At 51.3% G+C, this 24,230-nt stretch overlaps 2 protein-coding genes across 4 annotated transcripts in view; one reads left to right on the top strand and one right to left on the bottom strand.

Annotated features, from left to right (window-relative positions):
* Pitpnm3 (PITPNM family member 3) overlaps positions 1 to 14,644 on the top strand; it is a 95,211-nt gene extending 80,567 nt beyond the window's left edge. For both annotated transcript variants that reach the window (XM_015506001.2, XM_048798381.1), the window contains 6 exons: positions 2,850 to 2,966; positions 3,341 to 3,489; positions 3,733 to 3,882; positions 5,106 to 5,289; positions 9,464 to 9,592; positions 10,349 to 14,644. In XM_015506001.2, the coding sequence (XP_015361487.2) occupies positions 2,850 to 2,966; positions 3,341 to 3,489; positions 3,733 to 3,882; positions 5,106 to 5,289; positions 9,464 to 9,592; positions 10,349 to 10,654 (1,035 nt within the window). In that variant the 3' untranslated portion in view covers positions 10,655 to 14,644. The remainder of the gene's footprint in view (positions 1 to 2,849; positions 2,967 to 3,340; positions 3,490 to 3,732; positions 3,883 to 5,105; positions 5,290 to 9,463; positions 9,593 to 10,348) is intronic.
* Positions 14,645 to 14,679: 35 nt separating this feature from the next.
* On the bottom strand, positions 14,680 to 20,386 carry Pimreg (PICALM interacting mitotic regulator). Of its 2 annotated transcripts, XM_048798382.1 has the most exons (6): positions 20,037 to 20,386; positions 19,211 to 19,534; positions 17,126 to 17,406; positions 16,490 to 16,585; positions 15,823 to 15,872; positions 14,680 to 15,498 (listed from the first exon to the last, which is right to left on the bottom strand). In XM_048798382.1, the coding sequence occupies exons 1-5, from the start codon at positions 20,241 to 20,243 to the stop codon at positions 15,839 to 15,841; spliced, it is 942 nt and encodes a 313-aa protein (XP_048654339.1). In that variant the 5' UTR covers positions 20,244 to 20,386; the 3' UTR covers positions 14,680 to 15,498; positions 15,823 to 15,838. The 2 variants fall into 2 exon arrangements, with proteins under 2 accessions (XP_048654339.1, XP_048654340.1); XM_048798383.1 differs by lacking the exon at positions 15,823 to 15,872 and having other exon boundaries at positions 20,037 to 20,384.
* Between the last annotated feature and the right edge of the window lie 3,844 nt (positions 20,387 to 24,230).

Raw genomic sequence — 24,230 nt, 5'->3', positions numbered from 1 at the left:
AGGTTTCAGTCCCTGGACAGCTGGCTCCATTGCTTTTAGGCCTGGGTGAGGCAAAAACATTATGACAGAAGGTCATGGTAGAGGAAAGCGGCTCAGCTCATGGCAACTGGGGAGTGGGGTGGGGGGTGGGGAGAAGGAAGGGGNGGCTTATCCTAACGAGAGTAAATGACCCCGCCATATGAGCAGCAGGCTGTTCCCACAGCTTGTGAACAGCCAGAGGTCAGCAGTCCCTCCAGAGCCAGTGAGCCAGTCCTGTCTTTTCTCCCCAAAGCAATTGCTGTTACTGGGGAGAAGGAAGGGGCTGGAGAAAAGACATACCCTTCAAAGATGTCCCCGTGACCTACTTCCTCCAACTGGGCCCCAATCCCTACTAGCCCATTCGGCAATAAACAAATGGATTAATCCCTCACCATCCAATCTCTTTCCAAATGCCCTCCTTCTGAGCATTGCTACACTGGGGACCAAGCCTTGAACACATGAGCCTTTGGGGGACATTCCAGATCCAAACCATGACAAGGTCATACAGGGCTTGTCTGAGAAGAGTCTCCTCTGTAGGATATTGAAGGATGAGTAGCAGTTTGGGATGTGGACATTCATATGCGTAATGAACAAACACATTCATTTATTCATTCAGCATATTATCATCAATGCTTATTCTGTCTCGGTCCCTCTGCTAGGACCATGTATATCTGAGACTGTGAACAGACAAAGCCATTGCTATGATGGGAAGCTCCTGTCTGGTGGGAAGATCAGACATGGATAGAGGATGATCAATGCTTTATGAATCATTTCTTTTTTGTCAACACTTAAGATATAATTCACATATTATATAATTTTCCCACTTAAAGCATACAATTCAATGGATTTTAGTATATTCACAGGTGTGTGCAACCATCACCAGGGTCAATTTTAGAATAACTTTATTACCCCAGAAAAGAAAGCCTTTAGTTATCTTTCTTTAGTCCCAAACGTTCCTTTCTTCCAAAGTAATCAGAAATCTATTTTCTGACTTTGAAGATTTGCCTATTTTAGACATTTCATTGAAATGAAGTCATATAATTTGTGATGCTTTGTGTCTGGTTTCTTTCACGTAGCATGATTCTTTCAAGGTTCATCTGTTTTTGAGACATGTATCAGAACTTCATTCCTTTTCATGACTGAATAAAATTCCATTGTGTGGATATTTTGTTCATCCCTTCATCAGTTGATGGACATTTGTTTCTACCTTTGGCTGTTATGGATAATGCTGCTAGAAATATTCATGCATACCTTTTTTGTATGGACATATGTTTTCATTTTTCTTTGGCATAGAGCTAGAAGTAAAACTGCTGGATCAAATAGTCAACTCTGTGCTTAATCATTTGAGGAACAGCCAGACTTTTTTCCATAGCAGTCACTCCATTCTACACTCACTCCCACCAGCAGTGTGCGAGGGTTTTTGATTTCTCCTCATCTCAGCAATACCTATTATTGTCTGTCTCTTTGATTCTGGTCTTCTCAGCTGTGTGGTTTTCATTTGCATTTTATTTGCATGTTGAACACGTGATGCGCTTATTTCCACAAATTCACTCTTCCCTCTTCAGTGCTCCTTTAAGGGTGCTTATGTCCCCCAGAGGGCTGGGTGCCTCCAGGGCAGGGCCCACAACTGCTTCTTCTTAGGGACTGGTGCCGATGAAGTGTCTGCAAACATCTGTTGAAATGAAGTAAAGGCCATGGGGGTGAGAGGAGGTCGAGAAGGCATCTTTGGGGAGTTGGAGGAGTGCTTCTTTGAGGGGATGAAATTGAGTCTGGTCCTAGTAGATGGGGGCAGAAGGCCAAACATGCACAGAGTGGAGAGTCCAGTGTGAGCCAAAGCCTGGAGCTCCCCCCCCCCCCCCCCCCCCCCGCCAGCTGGGTCTAGAAGGACCAGCAGGCGGAGGAGGGAGCAGAGGGACAGAGGGACAGGGGACTGGAGAGGCTTCTCAGCAAGGCCAGGAATGCACAGCTCAGGATGTGGACTTCAGAATGGGGAGCCTGGCAAGATGCTCACACATCTGTGCCTTATAACAATGGAGGATCTTTCATGGGGCAGTTTTTGAATAAGGTGCTCCATTAGGGAGCTCTCAACAAGGTTCAGGCAGAGGTGATGTGGATGTGGCCAAGATATCTTCACGGACAGTACTATGAAAGAAGCGTCACCGGGTTGAGAGATGTGGGTCTCCAAAGCTAACCTGGGGGTGTTGGGAAGTCGGAACCAACTCAGGATTTGGAGCTGCAGGATGAACTGAAGGAAGAAGTGAAGAATGAAAATGTTGAGATGGTTACAGATCAAATGATGTGCTAGTCAGGATTGCTGGGCTGGGTTGGGCTGGGACAAGGGGAAGGACACCAGAATGGCAGGTGGTTGATAAGTGGGGGAAAGGCTGCCAGAATCACGAGGCTTTGCTCTATTATTCTCTCTACACTTGAGTGTTTGAAATTTTCCACTGGAAAAAAGACGGATGGTAAAATGGCTGTTGGATGGGAGCCGGGACACAGAAGGGAAGAGCCAGAGGTGACCGGGCAACTTCCAGCCTAGGAATTTAGATGTGCAAGACAGAGAGGCTGAGAGGACTGGTTGTTCCTTCAGGGGCCTATGGAGGGTCCACAGCAGCAAATGCATTTCTATGTGAAGTCCAGGTGCCTTGAAGACAATGCTAGGGGATTCTGATCTGTTTCTCTCATGGCTTGGTGGGAATCATCTCTGAAACCCTAACAGAAATTAATCAGAAACCTGATTCCATAGGTCCACATCCCTCTGGCCATCCTAAGAATGGTTTAATAATAAAATGCAAAATCTGAGTTTTTTTTTTTTTTTCCTATCTTCCCAGAATGTCACTGCTAATCACCGGGCCAATGATGTGATTGCTGCTGAAGATGGTCCCCAGGTCCTGGTGGGGAGGTTCATGTATGGGCCTCTTGACATGGTGGCTTTGACTGGTGAAAAGGTACTAAGGGCTGGGCATCCCCTCCTCAGCTATCCACCTGCACCAGGTGCTTAATGGCTCCACATGGTAGGAGGGGTGGGAGTTGTCCACGGTAGGGACATGAGCAGAAAGCCACTTGCCCTGCTTAGGCAGATGGTGGTGGCACCAGGGGATCAAGGGGTAAGGGATGTGCTTGGTGCATATGAGAAAGAAAAATAAGCCCAAGTGTCTTCAGTGGAGAGAGAGAGGGAGGATGGTAAAGCCAGGGCATGTCAGGCAGGAACCTATGTCCCAGGGCCTGCTGAATGGCAGAGAGCTTCCTAGCTCAACTTCTCTGCTGAACCTGTAGCCCCTCGGCCTTCAGTGGGGTCCTTGCCTTCCTTTATTGCATGCAGGTGGACATCTTGGTGATGGTAGAGCCCTCCTCAGGACGCTGGGTACACCTGGATACGGAGATCACCAACAATAGTGGCCGAATCACATATAATGTGCCCCGGCCCCGGCGCTTGGGGGTTGGTGTCTATCCTGTGAAGATGGTTGTCAGGTAAGGCTCAAGGGAACACTTTCACATTGGCTTCCCCATTTCCGTGGTCCTTCCAGCTACACCTGTCCATAAGATGGGTGCTCAGAGTTTTCTTTCGGGCTCCATCTTTGTCTGTATGGAGAGAAGAAAATGGAAGAGGCCGCCATCTCTGGCATCAGGAAATGTCACCAGATTGTCTCTGACCCTGGCCCCAGACTGACTCTGATTCCAGCTGTAGGCTGACCTCAGGCTGGTACCTTTCAGGGGCGACCAGACCTGTGCCATGAGCTACCTCACAGTGCTGCCCCGGGGCATGGAGTGCGTGGTGTTCAGCATCGATGGGTCCTTTGCTGCCAGTGTGTCTATCATGGGAAGTGACCCCAAGGTCCGGCCAGGTGCGGTGGATGTTGTCCGGTGAGTACCACCTCCCACCAGGAACATGCCTCCCCTGGGGGCAGAGCCAGTGGCCCCGGGGAAATTGCATTTCCCCCTTGGTTTTCTCTAGAAAGTCTATGGGTTTCTGGGGCTGGGTCCTGGTGTCACCCCAATAGGAGTTTACAAAAGGTCTTTGGGCACACTCCTTATTTTTGCAGGCCTTGGCTCATTCATTTGTTCCTTCCTTCCTTCCTTCTCCTTTCCTCTGTCTCTCTCTCCACCCATGCACACCTCTACCATTTCCAGACCAACTTCTGGGCTGGACACTGACAGAGAGAGAGCAGCTGATTGGATAAAATCAAGTCCAGTGGGGGGAAAACAAGAGATGGGAATGAGAAATTGTAATATGGGACTCCAAAGGATTAGCATGGCAAGGGTAGGCAGATATGGGGCACTGGGAATTCTTGAGGGTCGCAGTGGGTATGCCCTTCCTTCCCCCAGTAACAGCAATTGCTTTGGGGAGAAAAGACAGGACTGGCTCACTGGCTCTGGAGGGACTGCTGACCTCTGGCTGTTCACAAGCTGTGGGAACAGCCTGCTGCTCATATGGCGGGGTCATTTACTCTCGTTAGGATAAGCCCACCTCCAGTCCCCTCCTCAGTCCACAGGGAAAGGGGAGGCTGTGGTCTTTTCTCTCTGGGGCTCCCTGGTGCTCCCACCTCCTTCACTGTGGCACTCTTTATATCAGCACAGAACCCCCATCCCCACCCCATCCCCACTCACAACTCCCTAGAATCCCTGTGGGTGGCACCTGTGCCTGTGCATACAAACCTTCCCAGATCTCAGATCCAGCTTCAGAAACTCCCCATCGATGGGAGCCAAGGGTAAGGAGCAGGGCTAAAAGCTAGAGTCAAGATCCTGGTCAGGTAGACCAGCAAAACTGTCTAAATGGAGGGGTGGGGGCAGGAATCAAAGGTGGCCTGTCTCTGGCTCAGAAGAGGACTTGAGCAAATGGGGTAAGCCGTCGGGAGATTAATTTTGTTGTGGGCAAGCAGAACCTGCAGGCCATCCTGAGATGTCCAGGACTCACGGGGTCCAACTCTGCGCATGGGCCAGGAGACAGAGGGTCCGCTGGTTCTCCCTAGCGCTCCTCAGAGCAGCACCTCTGGCTTCTCAGTAGGGCAGCAGCGGGTGGGGCAGATCTCTGGGCAGCGGGTGGCCTGTCCTGGGCGGACCTGGACACTACCATGCCGTCTCGCCAGGCACTGGCAGGACCTGGGCTACATGATCCTTTACATCACGGGGAGGCCGGACATGCAGAAGCAGCGGGTGGTGTCGTGGCTGTCCCAGCACAACTTCCCACAGGGCATGATCTTCTTCTCGGATGGGCTGGTGCACGACCCGCTGCGGCAGAAGGCCATCTTCCTCCGCAACCTAGTGCAGGAGGTGAGTGCTGGCCCAGGGGTGGGGCTTCGCCAGCGAAGGCGGGGCCTCGAAGCCAGGACCTCATTGGTCAAGGGGAGGGATTAGACCACGACCCTCCTCCACGCTCCTCCCCCGGGCTGCCCATCCAGCGTGGTCTGATGGCGCAAGGGGGCACACAGTTGGCAGAGCACGTTTAGGGTGGATCCCATTGGGTGCTTTAACAGCTCTGAGATGACGGATTTCTTCCTTTATCATTTCCTGACTTTCAAGCCTAAACTCTTGTCTTTACATCTGGTTATTCATTCAGTACACATTTAAGTGCCTGTTGTGTTCCTTGCTTTGTGCCTGGTGTTGGAGCTGCAGAGAGACAAATTGGACACGGTACTTGCTATCCAGAGCTGTGATTTTTTTCACTGTGGGGTCTGGGCCCAGCACCTGGGAACTCAGAAATGCAAATTCTCTGGTTCAGACCTACTGAATCAGAAAGTCTTTTCACGAGCTCTCCAGGGGATTCTGATGCACAGAAAAACTTTAGGAATCACAGATTTAGAGCTGGGGTTGATGAATGAAAAATAAATGAATTCAAATTTCAGTGTGCATAAATAAAGTTTTATTGGAACACAGCCAAGCTCATTTGTTTATATATTGTCTGTGGTTGTTTTTTGCCCTGCCATAGAAGAGTCAAGTAATTGTGACAGAGTGCAAAGTCTCAAATATTTACTATCTGGCCTTTCACAGAAAAAGTCTGCTAATCCTAGATCTAGAGTAAGAAAGACTTGTAAATATATAATTACTGGTGCATGTTTGAAAAAAGGGCGTATTGGCAAACAGAAGAGAAAGGACTTTCATTCCCCTAGCAAGGCCAGAGGACTGTTTGTAGTGGGTGGAGACTTTTGACCTTAGTCTTGAAGCACAGGTATGGGTTGTCAGGTAAACAGTGAAACAGCGTGTAGTTGACCAAGAGAAACACAAAAGCTTGAGATTGAAGTAAAATGAAGTTTTATTGAGAAAAGCATTGCAGTGGGAAGAGCAATGTGCACTATGGGGGTGTTGAAAGAGGCGGAGGCAGGTTAGTACCTAAAAGCAGTTTTGGCCACAGGGATTAGTAACAAGGGTGATGTCAGCCTGGCGTTGAATGAATAGTCAGTTGCTGAGCAGATGTCCTTGAAGGAGTACTTTCTGTATAAGTTTGCTGTGGCCTTTTGTGTAAGGTTGTGTTTCTAGCAGTTAAAAAAAAATTTTTGTAGTTGTAGATGGACAGCATGTCTTTATTTTTATTTATTTTTATGTGGTGCTGACGGCTGAACCCAGGACCTCACATGTGCTAGGCAAGTGCTCTGCCACTGAGCCACAGCTTCAGCCCCTCCAGCAGTTTTTTTTTTTTCTTTTTCTTTATAGTTACTATCAGGCAATCATGATTAAGGATCCTTGGGGCTGGGGATGTGGCTCAAGCAGTAACACGCTCGCCTGGCATGTGCGGGGTGCTGGGATCGATCTTCAGCACCACATAAAAATAAAAAATAAAGATGTTGTGTCCACCGAAAACTAAAAAATAAATATTAAAAAAATTCTCTCTCTCTCTTAAAAAAAAAATTCCTTCCTTCATAACCACTTGACTTTATTTATTTAGTCAGGGTTGACACAAATGATTTCATTTTTTTTTTAGACACATGTGACAGCAGAGTATATTTGATATATCATACATGCATGGAGTATAACTTATTCTAATTAGGATCCCAAATTTTGATAACTTTTATAGTGTGCAAAGGCACAGAGGCAGGAAGGAGCCTGGGACATTTTCGGAGCTACAGGCACCCAGGAAGGGGGTATGTGCAGGCATAGTCAGACCCAGGATAAGGGGAAGCTGAGTCTCCAAACGTCAATGGGGGACCAAGCTTGTTAGACCTTAAAAAGCTTGGAAACAAGGTCAAGATCATGGACTCTCTGCTGAAGGAAATGGGCAGCTATGGAAGAGTTTGAAGCAGGGGCATAGCAGTGCCCAATTTGGATTATAGAAAGGTCCCCCTGGTGGCCGTTTGGAGAATAGACTGGCAGGAGAAAGGAGAGGCAGGGAGAATAGTTAGGAGGACGCTGTTGCTCAAGAGGAGGCAGGAAGAGTGACCATGGGATGGAGAGAAAAGCACACAGGCACAAAGATCTGGGAAGTGGAGTCTTTAGGACTTGGTGATGGTTGAATATAGGGGGCGAGGAGCTCTGAGATGTCCTGTTGTGTGACCAGGAGGGTTTCAGGCACTACTCAGCTCACCTCCTTGGAGGTGAAGTCTGTGTCTGTGCTGCTCAACAATGTAGCTCCAGGATGTAGGGCAATGATGACGTATAGTAGGCGCTGGATAAATGTTAGTAGGATGAATACATGAATGAATGAGTGAATGAAATGAAAGGGTGCACAGGAGGAGGACTGGCGCCGGAGGAAGATGAGGTTTGTGTGGTCACATGGAAGTGGTGATGGCCACAGGACATGAGCCAGATCAGCCTCAGTGCGTGACTTAGGGCAGAAGTCTGGGCTGCAGGTGGAGACTGAGCCATTAGTGGAGGCGGGTCAGCGAAGCCACCAGAGGAGAGATGTCTCCTGGGGAAGGGTAGGGACCAGTTGAGGCTATGCTGGGTCTCTGCCAGCAGGACAGGCAATCAGCTAAGGAACCAGGAGGAGATTTAGCTGGGGAGGAGGGCCAGGAGAGAGGGGGTCCAGGTATCTGAGAAGGGAGGGTTTTAACAGTCTCCGTCTCGTGAGGAACTGTGGGACAGTGAAAACTGATGAAGTGGACAGTGTCCACTTGATGAAGCCTGGCTGTTGGATGGCCTCAGCAAGAAAGGGATACCTCTGAGGGCCAGGTGGGCAAAAACAGTAGGATGAAGAACAGAGAAGGAGAGTCCCAATTTGCAGGGGTCTCAAGGGTGGGAGGCCGTCCCCTGCACTGAATGGTTGAAGTCACAGGGGCGAACTCAGGTGTATGAGAAGGTGGGAAGGGTGGGGAAGAAAGGGTCCGCACCCTCCTTTGAGCTAAGCCAGCTGGGAAGAAACCAACCAATGAGGTGAGGGGCAGTGGACTAAGGAAACCCTCTCTTTGGCTTAGTCACCTGGAGGGCTAGGCAGGGACAAAAAGAACAAGCTGTGCGGTTCTGTGAGTTTCTCTAGCATCTCTTAGTAGTCAACATACAGAGATGGAGAAGGTGGGTGGCAGGAGAATTCCAGGGCTGAGCTTTGGCTGGGTGAGTGGGGGAGGAGGAGGATAAAAGGGCAACATCGTGGGAGGTGGAGGCCAGAGGACTTCCGGAGGGCAGGGGCTGCCTGGATGGGGCAGGGGTGAAGCAGGAGGGGTAGTGCAGAAAATACAGGTGTGGGTGAGGTTGAAGAGCAGCCGTGGTGGGGGGCTGTAAGAGATGCAGAAGGCAGGAAGTGGAAGGTGATCAGGGCGGTGAGGCAGGAGTTCTGAGCTCAGAGGGGTGTGGTTCTGTCTGGACGTGGTGGGCAGTGATGTTAAGAAGCAGAGATGGTAGGTGGCCGGCTGTTCACGTGGACAGCATTACTGCAGCGATGGTGGGGCTTAGGAGGAAGGAACACTGTGATCCAAGTCCAAAGTCTCCAGTGAACTGGGGAGAAAAGAAAGTGGGATTGGCGGGGAGGCATACACACAACGAGGGGCAGCTACATGGTGAGCACCTCAAAGGAGGAGGTATTTAATCCAGTGGTGTGGGATGGGAGGGGAGGGTGAGAATCTGAAAGTGTTTCTGGAGCAAGGAGGACTTTAGGCTTCTCTTTAAATTTGATTAGGGCTTCTGGGGAGGACATTAGACCAGCCAGCAAGAGGCAGCATGTACCTTGGGGAGCCCAGAGCTGGCCCCCAGTCCTGGCCCTGTGCTGCATAACCAGGAATTGAATTTCTTATCCACAAAGGAACACTTGGCCCTTTGTTGCATAACCTGTGTATAGTGCTGCCTGAGGTTGGGTCAGTAAATAGTGTGGTTATTACCAGATAGAGCCCTGTATCCGGCCTGGGCTATGTGGAGTAGAGGCAGGGAGGAACAGCCACTCTGGAGGTTGGTTCCCATCACTCAGACCCATGGCTTGGAGTCTGAGTGCAGTTTGAGAGTCCCCAATCAGGGGCTCCCTGGCGTTGGTCCGCGAAGGCTGATTAGGGCTTCCTCTCCCTCCATGAGCTGCCCTGTGTTTCAGTGCTTCATCAAAATCAGTGCTGCCTATGGCTCCACGAAGGACATCTCCGTCTACAGCGTGCTGGGCCTGCCAGCTTCCCAGATCTTCATTGTGGGCCGGCCTACCAAGAAGTACCAAACCCAATGCCAGGTGGGTGGAGGCCAGGCTGGGGGCTGGGGCCTGGGGCCCAGGGCCAGGGGCAGAGCGGGAGCAGGGAGTTCGGTTGTTTGTTGGGTCACTCATTTGTGTGCATTCCTTCATTTGCTCACTGGCTCATTCATTCATTCATTCAACAAACATCCCTGGCACCTGCCTTGGACCAGGCTCTGTGTTGCTCATGGGAGATTCCCAACACATTACCTGGGGATTTTGTTTACATGCAGCTTCTGATTCAGTAGGCTTGGCCTGGGACCTAGTGATGCTGCTGCTGCTGCTGGTCCATGCAATATATTTCGAGTAGCAAGATTCGGGGGCTGCAGTGGGAAGGACTGGCAAGAAGGGCAGGTGTGAGGGCCAGAAAAATGACAAAGTTCCATGGAGTAGAGCTAGATCATGAGAGGCACTTTCATTTTGAGATTTTAGGGAGGGTAACAAGGAAGGGTGCTTCAGAGTCCTCAAGAATCCAGAGGAGGAATTGGGGGTGTAGGTGTAACTCAGTGGTAGGGCGCTTGCCCTGCAAGCCCCGGGGTCTTGGGTTCAATCCCCAGGACGGCGGCAGGGGGTGGGGGTTGAAAGAATTCAGATAGGGACCCTGGAATGTTGGTAATGAGTTTTCTGCTTCCACTTCCCTGGGGTCCACTCCGAAGCTAGAGACTCCCTAGTTCCAGGAGGATGGTGATGTTGGGGGACAGGATCAGGAATACGGGTCTACTCTCCTCACCGGCCTGACGCCTGTCTCCTTTACAGTTCCTCAGTGAAGGCTACGCTGCACACCTGGCGGCGCTGGAGGCCAGCCACCGCTCGCGTCCCAAGAAGAACAACTCGCGCATGATCCTGCGCAAGGGCAGCTTCGGGCTGCACGCCCAGCCCGAGTTCCTGCGCAAGCGCAACCACCTGCGCAGGACCATGTCGGTGCAGCAGCCCGACCCTCCAGCCACCAACCCCAAGCCCGAGCGGGCCCAGAGCCAACCTGAGTCCGACAAGGACCACGAGCGGCCGCTGCCCGCGCTCAGCTGGGCGCGTGGGCCCCCCAAGTTCGAATCGGTGCCCTGAGGGGCGGGCGGTACTCAGAACAGGGGGGGGCCCAACCAGGCTGCCTGCAGGGACGGGAGGGGCTCCTTCTCCCCGACACAGGCGTTTTCCTGCTTTTTCCCTCCCGTGTCTGTCCAGCAGTGTCCGACCAGAGTGGGGAGGGACCCTGCCTCGCGTTGGGGAGGTCTCCCTGGGCTGCGACAGGGTGAAATCGGGGATCTCCGTGCAGCCGCCGCTGCTGCTGCCTCCCCACGCCGGAGACGGCAAGCCCGAGTCAAGGTTGGTGTTTGTGTAATCCGGGGGCCAGGCCTGCCCGAGCTGCAGTGTTTGGGCAAGGCTGACCATCTTTCAGAGTCCCAGAGGCTCCCGCAGCCGTGCAAGGCAGGCTCTATCTGGGGGGAGAAGCCCCCAGCCCCAGGACCAACTGCCGCTGGCAGGTACAGCTTCTTGGCTGTCTTGTGGAGGAGTGAGTGGCATTTGTGCCCGCCCTCCTTGTGACATCCTGGGTCACCCACTTTGGGGCTGATTCACTTATGACAAAGTGGTCACCTTCTGGGAGTGAGAGGACATCTTTTTGGCTCATTCTCACGATTTGGTGTCTGTCCACAGCCCTGGGGGGCAGGGTCTGGTGCTGACGGTCTGTCCTTCTGCAGCTGTCCTTTGTCCCCTACTTCTTGTCCTCAGTATCCTCACCATACTCCTGTGGCCCTCTAGGACAGGTGTACCTCTCCTGGGAGCCCTGCCTCACATCCTCCCCTGTGAGGCTGCAGCCTTGGGCTCCGGCCCACCTGAGCTGGCTGTGTACCCTTGAGCCTGTTGCTTACCTTCTCTGAGCCCTGCCTTTTTTCTGTAATTGGAGTAGTCCCCCCAGTTGAGATGGATGGGAGATTTTGACTCCTAAGTTGTCCTACATTATGCCCCTGGAGGCTTTTCAGAGGGCCCAGCGATCCATCCCTTCCACGACTGGGAGAGGGTCTCTGGGTGGGTTGGGAAGGAGGTGCGCTCTACTCAGCATCTCAGAGGAAGCCCCTTCTCCATGGAGAATTGCAGCAGGTGGCCTGGCACTGATGCCCAAATTGGGTGTCCCTGGGAGAAAAAGAGCTCCCTCCACCCCCAACAAAGGGTACGGATCTGGCTCTTCCCATCCCCAGTCCTGCTCCGACTGATTTCTCTCTTTTGGTTCTTGGAAGGCATAGAACTGAGATCCCAGGGTTCTGGGGGTTTGCAGAATTTTGGCTCAAACTGTTGTATTCTCTTCCTTCCCTCTGCCACTCTGCTTGGTTTGAGCCTATCACCTCCTCCTGAATAGTCCCCTGAGGGTGGCAGGGCTTGGTTTTCCTGGGGGCCCTTCTAAGTCTGCCCAGGTCCTCCTGCGGCCAAGCCCCTGGCCTGGGCACAGGCCTCTGCACTCCCCTGTGCCCTGACCCAGGTTCACCCCTGCTGTGGGGCTTCCCCAGGTTGCCTCTGAGCCCTGGTGGACTGCCACTGAGGCTGGTCCCAGCTCTTTCATTGAGGCTGCCCCAGGGCCCAGACGTGTGTCTGCAGCAGGCACCTGTTTCAGCTCAGTGTCGCTTCTCTGCTCAATGTCTACCTCTTGCAGCTCCCATGCAGCCCACGGCAGCTGCTGGTGGGGGTGGCTGGCACCACCATTGTAAATTGCCTAGGAAATCCTGGGCACCCTGCTGGGCCAGGAGGGGTCTGGGCTCCAGCTCCCACCCCAGCTCTGTCCACTAGAAACGTCTCCTTCAGCTCCCGCCACCTTCGCCTCACCCATCTGCCAGCTCTTCTGCTCCACGGTCAGCACTTCATCCCCATCCAAGCCCAGTGCTGCGGGGCGAGTCTGCCGGGGCGGGAGGTGTGAGCCTCCACTTCTTCTCTGGCCCTGCCTCCCGGTGATTTCTCACTGCCTGTCCCCTGGAACATGCGTCACTCTTTGGCTTTCTCTTGGCACCAGCTCTTATGGCGTAGCCACCTCAATCCTAATCTTTCCCACCCCTTTCCCCAAAGTACCATGATTTCGACTTGGGCAGACTCAGTGTGATTCTCTGACACTCCATCATCTCCTTTTAGCCGAAGTCACTGAGGTTTTACTTCCAAATGATAAAATAATTAGCATGAGATTCTTTCCCCCCAGGTTAGATTCCCCTTCCCTTTCTGAGAACCCCAGGCTTGTGTGTTTGGGGGGTGGGGAGGAAGAGTGCACAAGTGTGAGCTGGGATCTCCAGGAAATCTGGAGTCCATGACCAGGGTTCTATGACTCTAGGGATCAGAGCTGAGACACAGGATCCAGCAGGAGGGTCGCCACCCCTTCCCTTGCTGGAGCCCCCAGACTGGGGTTTTGATGACTCCCACGTGAGATGTTGACGGTGTACAGGGAGATATTGTGAACACAACACCCTCAGAGCTGTAGTTGGCGTGTGTGAATGTGTACTTGCCGTTCTGTTCAGTGAAGAGATGATTTCTGTTTCCAGTACTGCTTTCTCGGCAACTACGTACCCCATATGCACTTTCTATACTAGTGGTGTGTTCAATCTTGTCTGTCCAGTTAAGTTGGAGATACAGAGAACCAAGTCCCATTCCTTGGAGGGGGTGCTTCCACTTCTCCTTCAGTAGTTCTGTGATCCCAATCCAGCTGTCTTCTAGAGAATTCTTCTAGCTCCTGGTGTGCCTGCTCACCAGCAGCTGGAAGACAGATCTTCCTGCCTGACCAAAGCTGCTTGTTCCGTGGCATGTTTGTTTTTCCCCATGTGGTGGCTGTCCTGGCTGAGGGCCTGCCTGCTGCCTTCCCCTATCCCTTGCCCTGTTGGGGGTTCAGGGTGCATTCTTTGCTATGGCCTGCTCTTTCAGCATTATGATTCCGCCCCCCCCCCCAAAGATCTTGACTCCTCCCTTAAACACCATGGAATATTAAAACAAAACAAAACAGAACAAAAACAAAGTGGACTCCTTTTGTGCATTTGGAGGATCAGCCTTCTTGTCAGGGTGCTGGGCTACAGCAAATGTGTCTGGACCCCAGTATTCTTGAGATACTGGGGGTAGCTTTTTGAAAGAGGGGAGGCTGGATCTTAGTGGTTTTTAAACTGTACTTGAACACTTTGGAGCCCATACTTGTGCCCTGGGAGTGTCCTGCAGACAAACCTGGCATCGATCTTTAATCTTTAAAAGAAGGCTGGACCCCACCTCAGGCAGGTGGTTCTGGGTCCAAAGTTGGTGCCAGTTTTGCATTCACACCCCCCACAACCAGCTCAGGTGCAGCCCTGCCCGGGAGGGGTGCCCTGACTGTGAAGGAGCCTCGAAGTTGACCCCGCCTTAAACAACCAACCAACTTTCTGGCCGAATCCCCGGGGGTTTGAGTGCCAAGTGCTCTGGAAACCTATTCTCTTTGGCTCAGCCCAAAAACAACAACAACAACAAAAACCACCACACACACACACACACACACACACACACACACACACAAAACCACCCCTCCTTCCTTCCCTAAGGGTTTGGGGGAATTTTCTTAAACATCTAAATTAGGGTTAAGTCCAAGCTGCAAGGCACAGCCGAGTTCTGCTGTCCTTGCTGAGAAACCAATAGGATGGTTGGGAGGAAAATCAGAGTTTGACCTCACCCTCTTTGGGACAGAGGAGAGGCAGGTGACACCAAGGAGGGGCAGGCCAGAGGAGGGCGGTTCACCCAAGGGACCCCCCACTCGCAGATTCCCGCTGTCCTTTTCTATTTGTTTCTGTGGGTGGTGCCAGCCAGTCTGACCTTGCCGAGGGTCAGACTGTTCCCAAGTGTGTAACTTTCAGTATTGTCTGTGATGGGTGGTTCTGTGGTGGACATGGTTTATTAGCTGCCTTGTACAAAATCCGTTAGAAAAGAAAATGTAAAATACCAGATTTCTAACAAGACAAAAGCAGCATTATGGAGTTAAAAGATTTTTACAATTGGTCTTGATTTTGATGTGAGCTGGTTTTTAACTCTCAAATGTTGTCACTTAAATAAAAACCTTATTTGCCTTTAAAATGTGCTTTGCTTTGGACTAACTTGAGAAAGCCTTCCTTTGACTCCTGTTTTCCCTGAGCTGGGATTTGGGGGACAAGCAGCCTGAGAGCAGAGAAGACAGGGGAGACAAAATTATCACACCCCAAACTTAGGATGCACAGCAATGTCAGGGTGGGCTGTGGGGGGGATGTGAAAGGGAACAAATGTTAAATGTGGAAAGAGTTTATTATTAAAAAGCGATGTGATCTAGGAAACTTACACACTGGTTTCTTTCTAATAAAAATGACAAAGCAGATTTCTTAAGTAATTTACAAAAGACAGAAACTGCTCTTGAAGAGGGCTCCTCCCCGTAAGTCCACAGTGCCCCATGCTGAGCTCATTATAAATAGGCCCAGGGTCCCACCGCCTGGAAACATCTCCTCTCTCTTCCTCTGGGGTCCTGAAGGTGGTGGTGGGGAATCAGGGATGAAATTGTGTCCCCAAGAACCTCTGCATTAGAAATACAGGAGGTGAGTCCACACATGACACTCCAAGGACCCTGCTCCTGGCTGCATGGTTCAGAACTCTCCAGCATGTTCTAATGTCTTCCCATTATGGATAAGGCCCCCACACCGTGTGGGATTAGTTCCTAAGTACAACAGTCCCTAGGGAGAGGGTAGGAGCAATTCCAAGATTTCTCCAAATCACTTAGGCGGTGGCAGGTGGTCACTGATGGGCCTGGATGTGGCTGAAGCAGAAGAGACCTGGGCCCTTGTTGGTCAGGTCCTTGTCAGCAGCAGCTCAGGGTTGCTGATGACTCGGGGGGCTTCTTCCAGGAAGTTCATGGCACAGACATCCTGGTGTGAGGGCTCTGGTGGCCAGACAGGGCTCATTTCCTGCAAGACAGAGCTCCCTTTGTGCCCCTTGCTGTGCTCAAAAGAGCAGTAAGGGCACCATAGCTTTCCCCTTAAAATGGGGGGCTGGAAGATGGCTGTAGGTACTTGGGGTCCCAGCATGCTCAGTGATTGGGTGTCAGGGAAGGTAACAGCTCTGGCTCAGTAGAAGACTCATACACTTCCCACTCTGCCCTTGTGCACCCTCTCTGTGGGTTTTTCTCAAAATAGACTCATTTCTTTAACTCGCTTGCACATAGGTCTACACACTCATGCATGAGGAGGAGAAAGACCCTGCTGTGGGAGGAGGGTCTTAGGAGTCATTACCTGGAAGGCGCTGTCCTCAGTGACGAATGAGGGAGATGGTCATGTCACCACTAGGGATGGAGAAGGGGGTGGGGTTGATGCTTCTGGGTGCTGCAGGCTCTGAGGGGCTCCCCTAGTCTAGACTAGACAAGACTAGAACCTGAAAATGTGGTGGGAACATGGCCGTTCGACACAGAGCTGGAAGGGCCTTGCCTAAGAGCCCGCTGTAACCATTATACAAAGGAAGAAACTGTCCCAAGTTAGGGCAGATTCAGAACAGAGGCCCTGCCCGCAGAATGGGGGTCCTGAGCAGACAGAGCAGGAATTCCATAGCAGCCATGACATTTGCCCCCCAATTCCATGGTTAGGCAGGGCATAAAGGAGCCATGGGAAGTAGTGGAGGAAAGGCAGGTCCTTCAGGAGTTAGATAGCCAGTTACATGTGGGGTTCCAAACAAAGGTGGGATCCCAAGGACTTGAGGACATCCAGGGTGCATCCTTCACCATTACCTCAATCTAGATCTTTCACCCCTTATGTTTCCAATAAGGAGACCAAGGCCCAGAGAGGGGCAGGGACTGGTCAGCATCACATAGCAGGTCTGAGCCAGAACCATCAGCCTGCCTACCAAGAGGACCTGGCTAAAAGGGACTCTCCCAGACACTACTCTGTAGCATGGATGCCAACTCACCTCTCTTCAGCCATAATGGCTTTGTTCAGCTTTTGGGACAGCTTCTGGAGATGCTGAATTCCTGCTCCCACAGGCTCTAGGTCACTGTCAGACTCGCTGATCACAAGGAAAAGCCACATCAGGGACCAGTTGGAGGCCTGGGGCTTTTCCTTCCTCCCAACCCAGCACTGGGTCCTGGCCTGTGGACCCAGGTGGCTCTGGTGGGCTGGGAATACCTCACCGCAAATCCTTACTCTGGGAAGTGACATCAAAGCCCAAGAGATTGAGGCCATAGGCAGTTGATGTTGTAGATAAGTGAGCCCTGCTGTTCCCTACTTGGAACCTGAGCTTCCACCCACCCCAGATGGCTTTCCCAGGAGGCTGAACTAGGAAAAGTCAGAACTAGGATTACCACTTCCTTTTACAGACAGGGAATCTGAGGCCCTAAAGGATTTATTTCAGGCCCAACATTAGCTCTGGGGGCAGAGCTGGGCCAGAACACAGATGTGACTCATTTCAGTGTGCTGTGGCTCCAGGTAGCCATGGGAAGTGCTCAGAAGTCCCTGGGGCTTAGTTAGTGTTTGCAGGGTCAGGGAAGGGAAATTGTGCCTGGGCTCAGAGGCCACTAGTCCTGGGGAGAGGCATTGTTCCACTTGCCTGGGAGAGCAGAGGGGCTCTGTTGATGAGTAGGGGCTCTGGAAGGCAGCCTCCCTCCTTGGCCGCCGTCGTGGGTGGACACGTGGGTCAACCCGGGCACAGAGGCGGTGATGCTCCCTCTCCTGGAGGTCTGAGGCGGCTCTAGACAGCCGAGTGTTCTTCTGGGTCAGGCTGGGAGGTGGGGAGCTACTGTCCTTCTGCACCCCTCTCTTCCTCCTCCTGGCTTTCACCTGTGTTTCCACCAGCCACTTGGTGCCACTTTGGCAGGACTCCTGGATTCTCTGTGATAGGTACCATAGAAAGCTTAGCATAGATCGAACCAAGGGTGAGCTACCCCAGGATCTAAGCTGTCTCTCCAACCCCAGAGCTCACAAGCTGTCCCATAAATATGTCCTGTTCTTAGTCTTGAGGGTGAGTGATGGGAAGGACTCCACGTGAGCCTGAACTTCATGGCAGGAGGGCCACTCTGGCCCACAGAGCCTCTATGTGTCCAAGTCTAAGCTCTCTTTCCAGGCAGAAACTGACCCAGAGACGCAAGAAGGCCCAGAGAAGACCAGGTCCAGCTCTCTGGATACCAGACCATTTGTCTTCCTGCTTCTGGTCTCACTCTCATCCCTCCATCACATTGGTCCACAGAAATCCTTCTGTGGCAGTTCTCATAATGACACTCCATTGCTCAAAACCCTTCTATGGCTTCTTGCTGGGAGCAAGACCAAGTCCTAACTCTTGGGCTTGTCACACCAGCAGAGCATCAGTTAGGAAGGTTCTTTTTTTTTTTTCCCCAAATGTTTGTAGTGTTTATTTCTAGAATTTTCCATTTAATATTTTCAAATTGTAATTGACCAAGGTAACTGAAATCATGGCAATTGATACCACAGGTAAGTAGGAAGGTTCTTTATGTGCTCGATTGTCTTTGCTATAGTAAACCCGAGTCCAGAGAATGGAGCAAGGCCCAAGTTAAGTTTGATGAGTTATGTGACCTTGTTTGTTTGTTTTTTGTGATGCTAGGGATTGAACCCAGGGCCTTTTGAGTTATGTGACCTTGAACAAGATATTTCATTTCATTTCTCTGGGCCATCAGGGTGTTGAAACCAATCATAGGGTTCCTCCAGATAAGGACTAGCATTTGACTCCAAGACCTCTCTACAAAGATTTCAGACATAGCTGCCTTCTCCTGACATCTTCAGAATTCCCAGTAAGATGATAAGGAGTCCCTGACCCCTCCCCCTAAACCCCCAGCTCCTGCCATTTTCTCCTTGGAAGTCTGTTCACTTACATGGCTTCTGCTCTTTCCAGGTGACATGACATCTCTCCATATCTCCAGCTCCATGTTTAAAGACTTATTTGATTGGAAGGCCCACAGGCACCCCACACCCAACATAATGATACCCTTCCTGCCCACACTTGTTCGTGACACCAAATCCTCTTAAATCCACCTTTTGCGTAGCTCTTGAAGTTGTCCACTCTTTGACAAGCCTAGGCCTCCTCAGGGATGTATCAGCTCCTTGCTCTTTTCCAAGAAGCTAAAAAACAAGTCCTGATATGCTAACTGACAAGTTTTGAGGCTGGGGGTGTAGCTCAGTGGTAGAGTGCTTGCCTAGCATGCACCCGGGTTGCATTCTTGGCAAGGCAAAAAAAAGCAAAAACCAATCAAACAAAAAAAGGATTCTTCCCCCTCCAGGGTGCTCCTGAGAGTCTGAACATCTGCACACCAGCTCTCCTTTCTCACTATTTCACCTTGCTCAGGCCATACCCCGACTAAGTTCCTGCCCCTTCTCTTTAGTATCTTATTTCCTCAGCTCCAACTCAGAACTCTGGGAAGTTGTCACTGACTAAGCTTGGGGTTTAGTGTCCCCTTATTGTTAGCTATTTGTTTGCAATTTCCTATCATAATACAACCTCTCATCATCTTGCACTGTGAGCCTGGATTTCCTCTGTGACAATGCTTCATTTATTTCCTCAACAAATTGCCAGGAACTATTTGGAGTGCTGAGGAAAGAGGCATGAACTAAAAATCAAGTCATGGAGTCCATATTTTGGGGGGCTCCCTAAGGGTAAGAACTACTGGCACCAAGGATCGTTTACCTGGGACATGGCGCCTAAGGCAGTCTTAGCTGAGCGAGCTGCAGCCTGTAGGCCCTGCTTCTCGGGCTCTGGGGTTTCCAGGCGTTTCCAAGAGGGGCCTGCTCGGAGGTTAAGGCTGACTGCTCTCAGGGGCAGCCTCCTTTGGAATCGTCTGCACAGGGAGCCCAGGGCTCCGCTAGATGTCTCTGGTTGGCCGGCTGCAGACCTTATCACCTCCTCCTCGGGCAGCTCCTCCTCTAGGAGAGATCGTCGGCGCACAGAGGCCCCCATGTTCTGCCACTGAGATGCCATCTGCTTGGTCCAGTCTCCTCTACCTGTCACACCCTGGGAGGTTAAAAGGTAGGTCAGCACGACATTCCCCAACTCTATTCCCACGCTCCACAGAGAAGGGATGGGATGGAGGTCCATGGTGTGCGACACTTGAACAACTCTGCGGGCTAGAAAGCGACTGCTTTATGCAAGCATGGTCACGGTCACAGCATTCTTGCTGTCCCACGCTTCACGTTTCCAAAACAGCTGTCTTCATCCCAACCTCCTCTCCAGAGATTCAGGTAGAAGGGAGGCAAAGTCTCACCAAACCTGAGCACTTGGTCCAGGACACGACCAGCGATCGGCTTGCCCAGATCCAACCCACTCCAGCCCAGACCCCCCAGCCATCCTACGGACACCAGATTTCTATCGGACGTTTGCAATACCCAGACACCCCACATGCTATGCCTGTCCTAACCAGATTCCCTGTCCCATGCTGCCCCTCGAAGTTCCGCTCTCCTTTGAACAGACGCCCCTCCACATTACGACCCCCCCCCACCCCCCCCCCCCCGCTCACCCGGCTGCGACCGATTCTGGACCACTCGCTCGGTACAGTGGCTTGTAGCTGACCCCAGTCGATTTGAAACTCCGCGCGGCTCCGCCCCAGGACTATGCTCACAGTTGACTGGCTGCGTCCCCTCGCCAACGCCGTGCCCGGGATCCGATTGGCCCCTTTCTCTCGCGGCTGTAAACCCTGCTTTGGGATTGGCCCGGTTACCCCCATTCATCGCTCCAGACCCCCGCCTGGCAGCCTGCGGGGGGGCTCCTGCGCGCTTGGCGGGTGGAATCCGCTACCCCTGACTCACTCAGCCCGGGCGCCACCTCCCGGTAGCTGGGCCTCTGGCCGCCGCGCCCAGTTAGATCGCACCCTCTGGCTCCCTGACTTGAGCCTGCACAGGATTCCGGCTGGAGGGTGGGGCGTGGGGGCAGGGGTCCCGAGCATCCACAACCCTGTAGCAGGTGGCCTCCGGCTGCGTGCCCCTTCGCTGGCAGCAGCCCTGACCTCCTGAGACCTGGCTTTTCTTTCTCGTTTAGTGTTTTTGTCAGAGCCAAGGATGGAGGTTTTGTTTCAAATTTCCCTCAAGACTTTCTTAGGTCCTGAGACCAGGCACTGCACCTCTGTGTTCTCCAAATGCTCATCCCCCCTGTGCCCCAAGCATCCAAACAAGCTCAAAAACCCTCCACCTTTATAAAGCTCTTCCCAACTGGGCTCCCACCAGACCTCAAAGCAGCACTGTCCAGTCCCCACCCCAACTACCCTGCCTCCCCGCATGGCAGGGAGGATGGTTTGGATTTTTTTTTTTAACCTTCATTTCAATTTATTTTTATTGGTGCTGAGGATCGAACTCAGGGCCTCGCATATGCTAGGCGAGCACTCTACCACTGAGCCACAATCCCAGCCAGAGGAGGGGCTTTTGAGCTCTGTCTTCAGTCCACCTCTCCATGTCTGGGTGATATCACCCACTCCTTTAACCTCAGTGATCACCCCCTGCCCCCAGGACGATGATGATGACAATGAACTTGTACATGGCACTTTTATGCACCAGGCTCAGGTGTTCCAAGCACTTCATATGTATTTAGGAACACAGTGGACCTTCACTGCCACCTACAACTTGATGAGGACATTTCACCCAGTGAGTAAAATATCAGGGCCAAGGATTCAAACTCCACCAATCCAGGACCAGCGGTAATGTGCCTAATAATATAAAATTATGTTATTTAAAGCTGAAACCTAGAGAAAGAGTTAGCCAGGCAAAGAATGTGTCTGTGTATTTGTCTAATTGTGTGTTTGTGTACCCTTCCTGGCTACAACATGTTCAATGGGGACAAGTACTCATTTTAAGAAAACCAGCCCATACTCATACATGAACTAAAACCAAAACTTTATCTGACAGTTCTTGACTCTGTGATACGCTCTGAGATTTATTTTCTATTTCATTTTTAAAAACCAAGGGTTCCAACTCCCTGCTTGCTTTTACCCTGGTCACTCGTGTGTGGGGGCTGTGGTTTGAAGGAGTGGGAAATGCTTGTACCCAAACCTATTTTATGCCAGTTGTATCGGCAATTGTTATCAGGGAATTGAATTCGATGAAATAGGAGGAGGAGAGAGTTGTTTCTATGGGAAAGACTCAAGGAATTTGAAATGCTTAGAAACAAAATCTCTCAAACTGGAGGGCCTTGTCACAGTTGTCTCCGCAGTGCCTGTCATCATGGTTGGCGCATCATAGGCATCCATAATAATAGCTTTTTTTTTTTTTGAGGCCTTACCACGTGTCCGACGCTCAGTTAAGTGCATTTACTTCCTCAATCCGAATGGCAGCTTCAGGAAGTGGTGCTATTTTTATTCCCATTACAGATGACAAAACTAGAATTCAGCAGGCGAAGTATCTTGTCCAAGATTGCACGGAACGTCAGAGCTGGAACTTCAATCCTGGATGTCTGACTTCCAAACCTTTGAATTTTGTTTGTGTGACCTTAGATGCCACATCTTTGTTAAGTATCTGGGATGCAGACACCCAGAGCCTTCTCTGTTTGGAGCTTCCTACCCTCTTGCGTCTCAGAACGGCAACTGGCAGACCAGGTTAATGAAGAGCAGTCTCCATGGCAACAAGAGAGGGCAGAAGAAGTATTTTTTTTTCTGAATGAGAAGACTTTCCCTTCAGTCTTGCCTGGAGGGTGGCTCCAGGGTGGGAGGGATTCTCTAGGCAAGCAAAGCAGGTTCCAGAGGCAGGTGCAGGCACCCCTGCTCCTTAGAAGGAGGAAAAAAAAAATAAGTCCATTGCCCCAAGTGGTATCCAGCTCCTGGCCTGTGCTGGGGAGGGATGGGGAGGAACTTCAGGCATGCTGGGTGGGGAGATGATGGGCTTTTCTCCAACAACAAAGCTTGCACCAATTTCCTTTACCTACCTCCCGGAGCTGTGAGTCTGATGGAAGAAACAGACATTAAGCACATTACTGTAAACCCTTACAATTGTTCGAAATACCAGAAAAGAGAGTGATGGGGGAGGGGGGAAGGGGAGAGGATGTAAATGGGGTGGGGAACCTCACTTGGGCTAGAGGTCAGGGAAGTTTCCCTAAGTATGTGAAGTTTTAGCCGAGGAGTCAGGGGGCTGATGTTGGGGGGGGGGGTCTGGAGCACTGCCATGTTCCAGGACAGGACAAAGGCTGATAAAAACAGAGAGCAGGGCTGAGGGCAGGGGCCAGAGGTAGAGGTGTGTGGGCCAGGGGAGGAATTCAGAGTGTTTCCTGAAGGCAGAGGCAAGTCCTTGCTGAATTAAGGAGAGAAACTGCTAACTAGAATTGTGATTGAATAAAGTCCTTGGGAGACTGGTTTGGGGGCCAAGAGATTGCCAAGGGTCATCCTGGGGGCTGGGGGCTGGCACAGGTGGTGAACCTTCCTTTCTCAGTAGTGGACCCCAGCCCCCTGGCATTGGCACCTAGGGCCTCTTCCCTTTGTCCTGCAGCTCTTCCAGCCAACCGAGGGTCAAATCCATTAGTTTTTTCCTCCTAAATATCACTGCGATCCAAGTGTGCCCTTTGGCCCTTCTTCAAAAGGAATCGATGGAAACAGTGGGAGAGTTTCAAACATTGTAAGAGGAGCACGATTAGGTCCTTTTCTCCCATTGTGAATTCAGTCACAATAGAAAAATGCCCCTGATAGAAACTTGAGAATAATGAATCCTTACAAAGCAAACTCCCAAGTAACCAACTCTCAGGTCAGGAGGCAGTGTGTTCTCCTTCCCCCACTAGCGGTTTATGGCAATCACTTTTATTTTCCTTTGAAGTTGTTTAGAGTACCATTTTATCTTCTATGCATGCATACCTTCTAGGTTGCTCCGTGGTTGGAAAAAGAAAGGAAGAGAAGAGGGAAGGGCTGGTCTTTGCATCTTCAAGCAGACATGGACCCAGGCCCTGGGGTGGGGTGGTTTGAACCCTCAGAGAGGGTTTCCTGGAGGGGCCAAGCTGGGTTCTCTGGCTCTGACCAGTTTACCCACCTTTGGCTTCTTGCAAGCCAACAGCTATTAGTGGAAGTTAAGACTTTTGGGGGTGCTGGATTTTGGGGTCTCATTCATAGCTCTAGGCCTCTCCACTTCATGGAGAGGGTGGTAGGAAAGGAGAATCTTCCTTTTTAGCTGGGAAAATGGATTTAGAGAGGATGGAAGAAATTCAAGGCCTCAATGTCAGTAAATAAGAGGTGGGATCAGTCTTTGAATTCAGCTCTGTGAGGCTCCTAGCTCTTCTTATGTCTGCCAGTGGCACATCCTGTGTCCCTTCCCTCTGTAACAAGTCAGCATCCAGGACAAAGTGGTGTTGTGGGGGTCCTCCATCAGCCTCAGGACTCTGGGGAGCGGAATTGATCTGACCACTAGGTAGCGCCAAACACCCAAGTCTTCACATTGAATTGTCATAGCGTCTCAAAGGGAGTGACACCCTGAATAAACTCTGCCTGGGTCCCAGGATCCAGGGCTTAAGAACTCCAAAAAGGCTAGAGACCACCGAGTATGGTGGCACATCCCTGTAATCCCAGCAGCTCTGGAGCCTGAGGCAGGAGAATGGCAAGTTCTAGGCCAGCCTCATTCAGCAACTTAGCAAGACCCTCAGCAGCTTAGGGAGATCCCATCTCAATAAAAAAATAAAAAGGACTGAGAATGTAGCTTAGTGGTGAAGTGCCCCTGGATTCAATCCCTAAATCCAAAAAAAAAAAAAAAAA

Source organism: Marmota marmota, unplaced genomic scaffold, assembly GCF_001458135.2.
Source record: "Marmota marmota marmota unplaced genomic scaffold, marMar, whole genome shotgun sequence".
NCBI classification, from domain to species: domain Eukaryota; kingdom Metazoa; phylum Chordata; class Mammalia; order Rodentia; family Sciuridae; genus Marmota; species Marmota marmota.
Note: the sequence above shows the minus strand (reverse complement) of the source record. Positions and strands in the feature narration are given on the sequence as shown.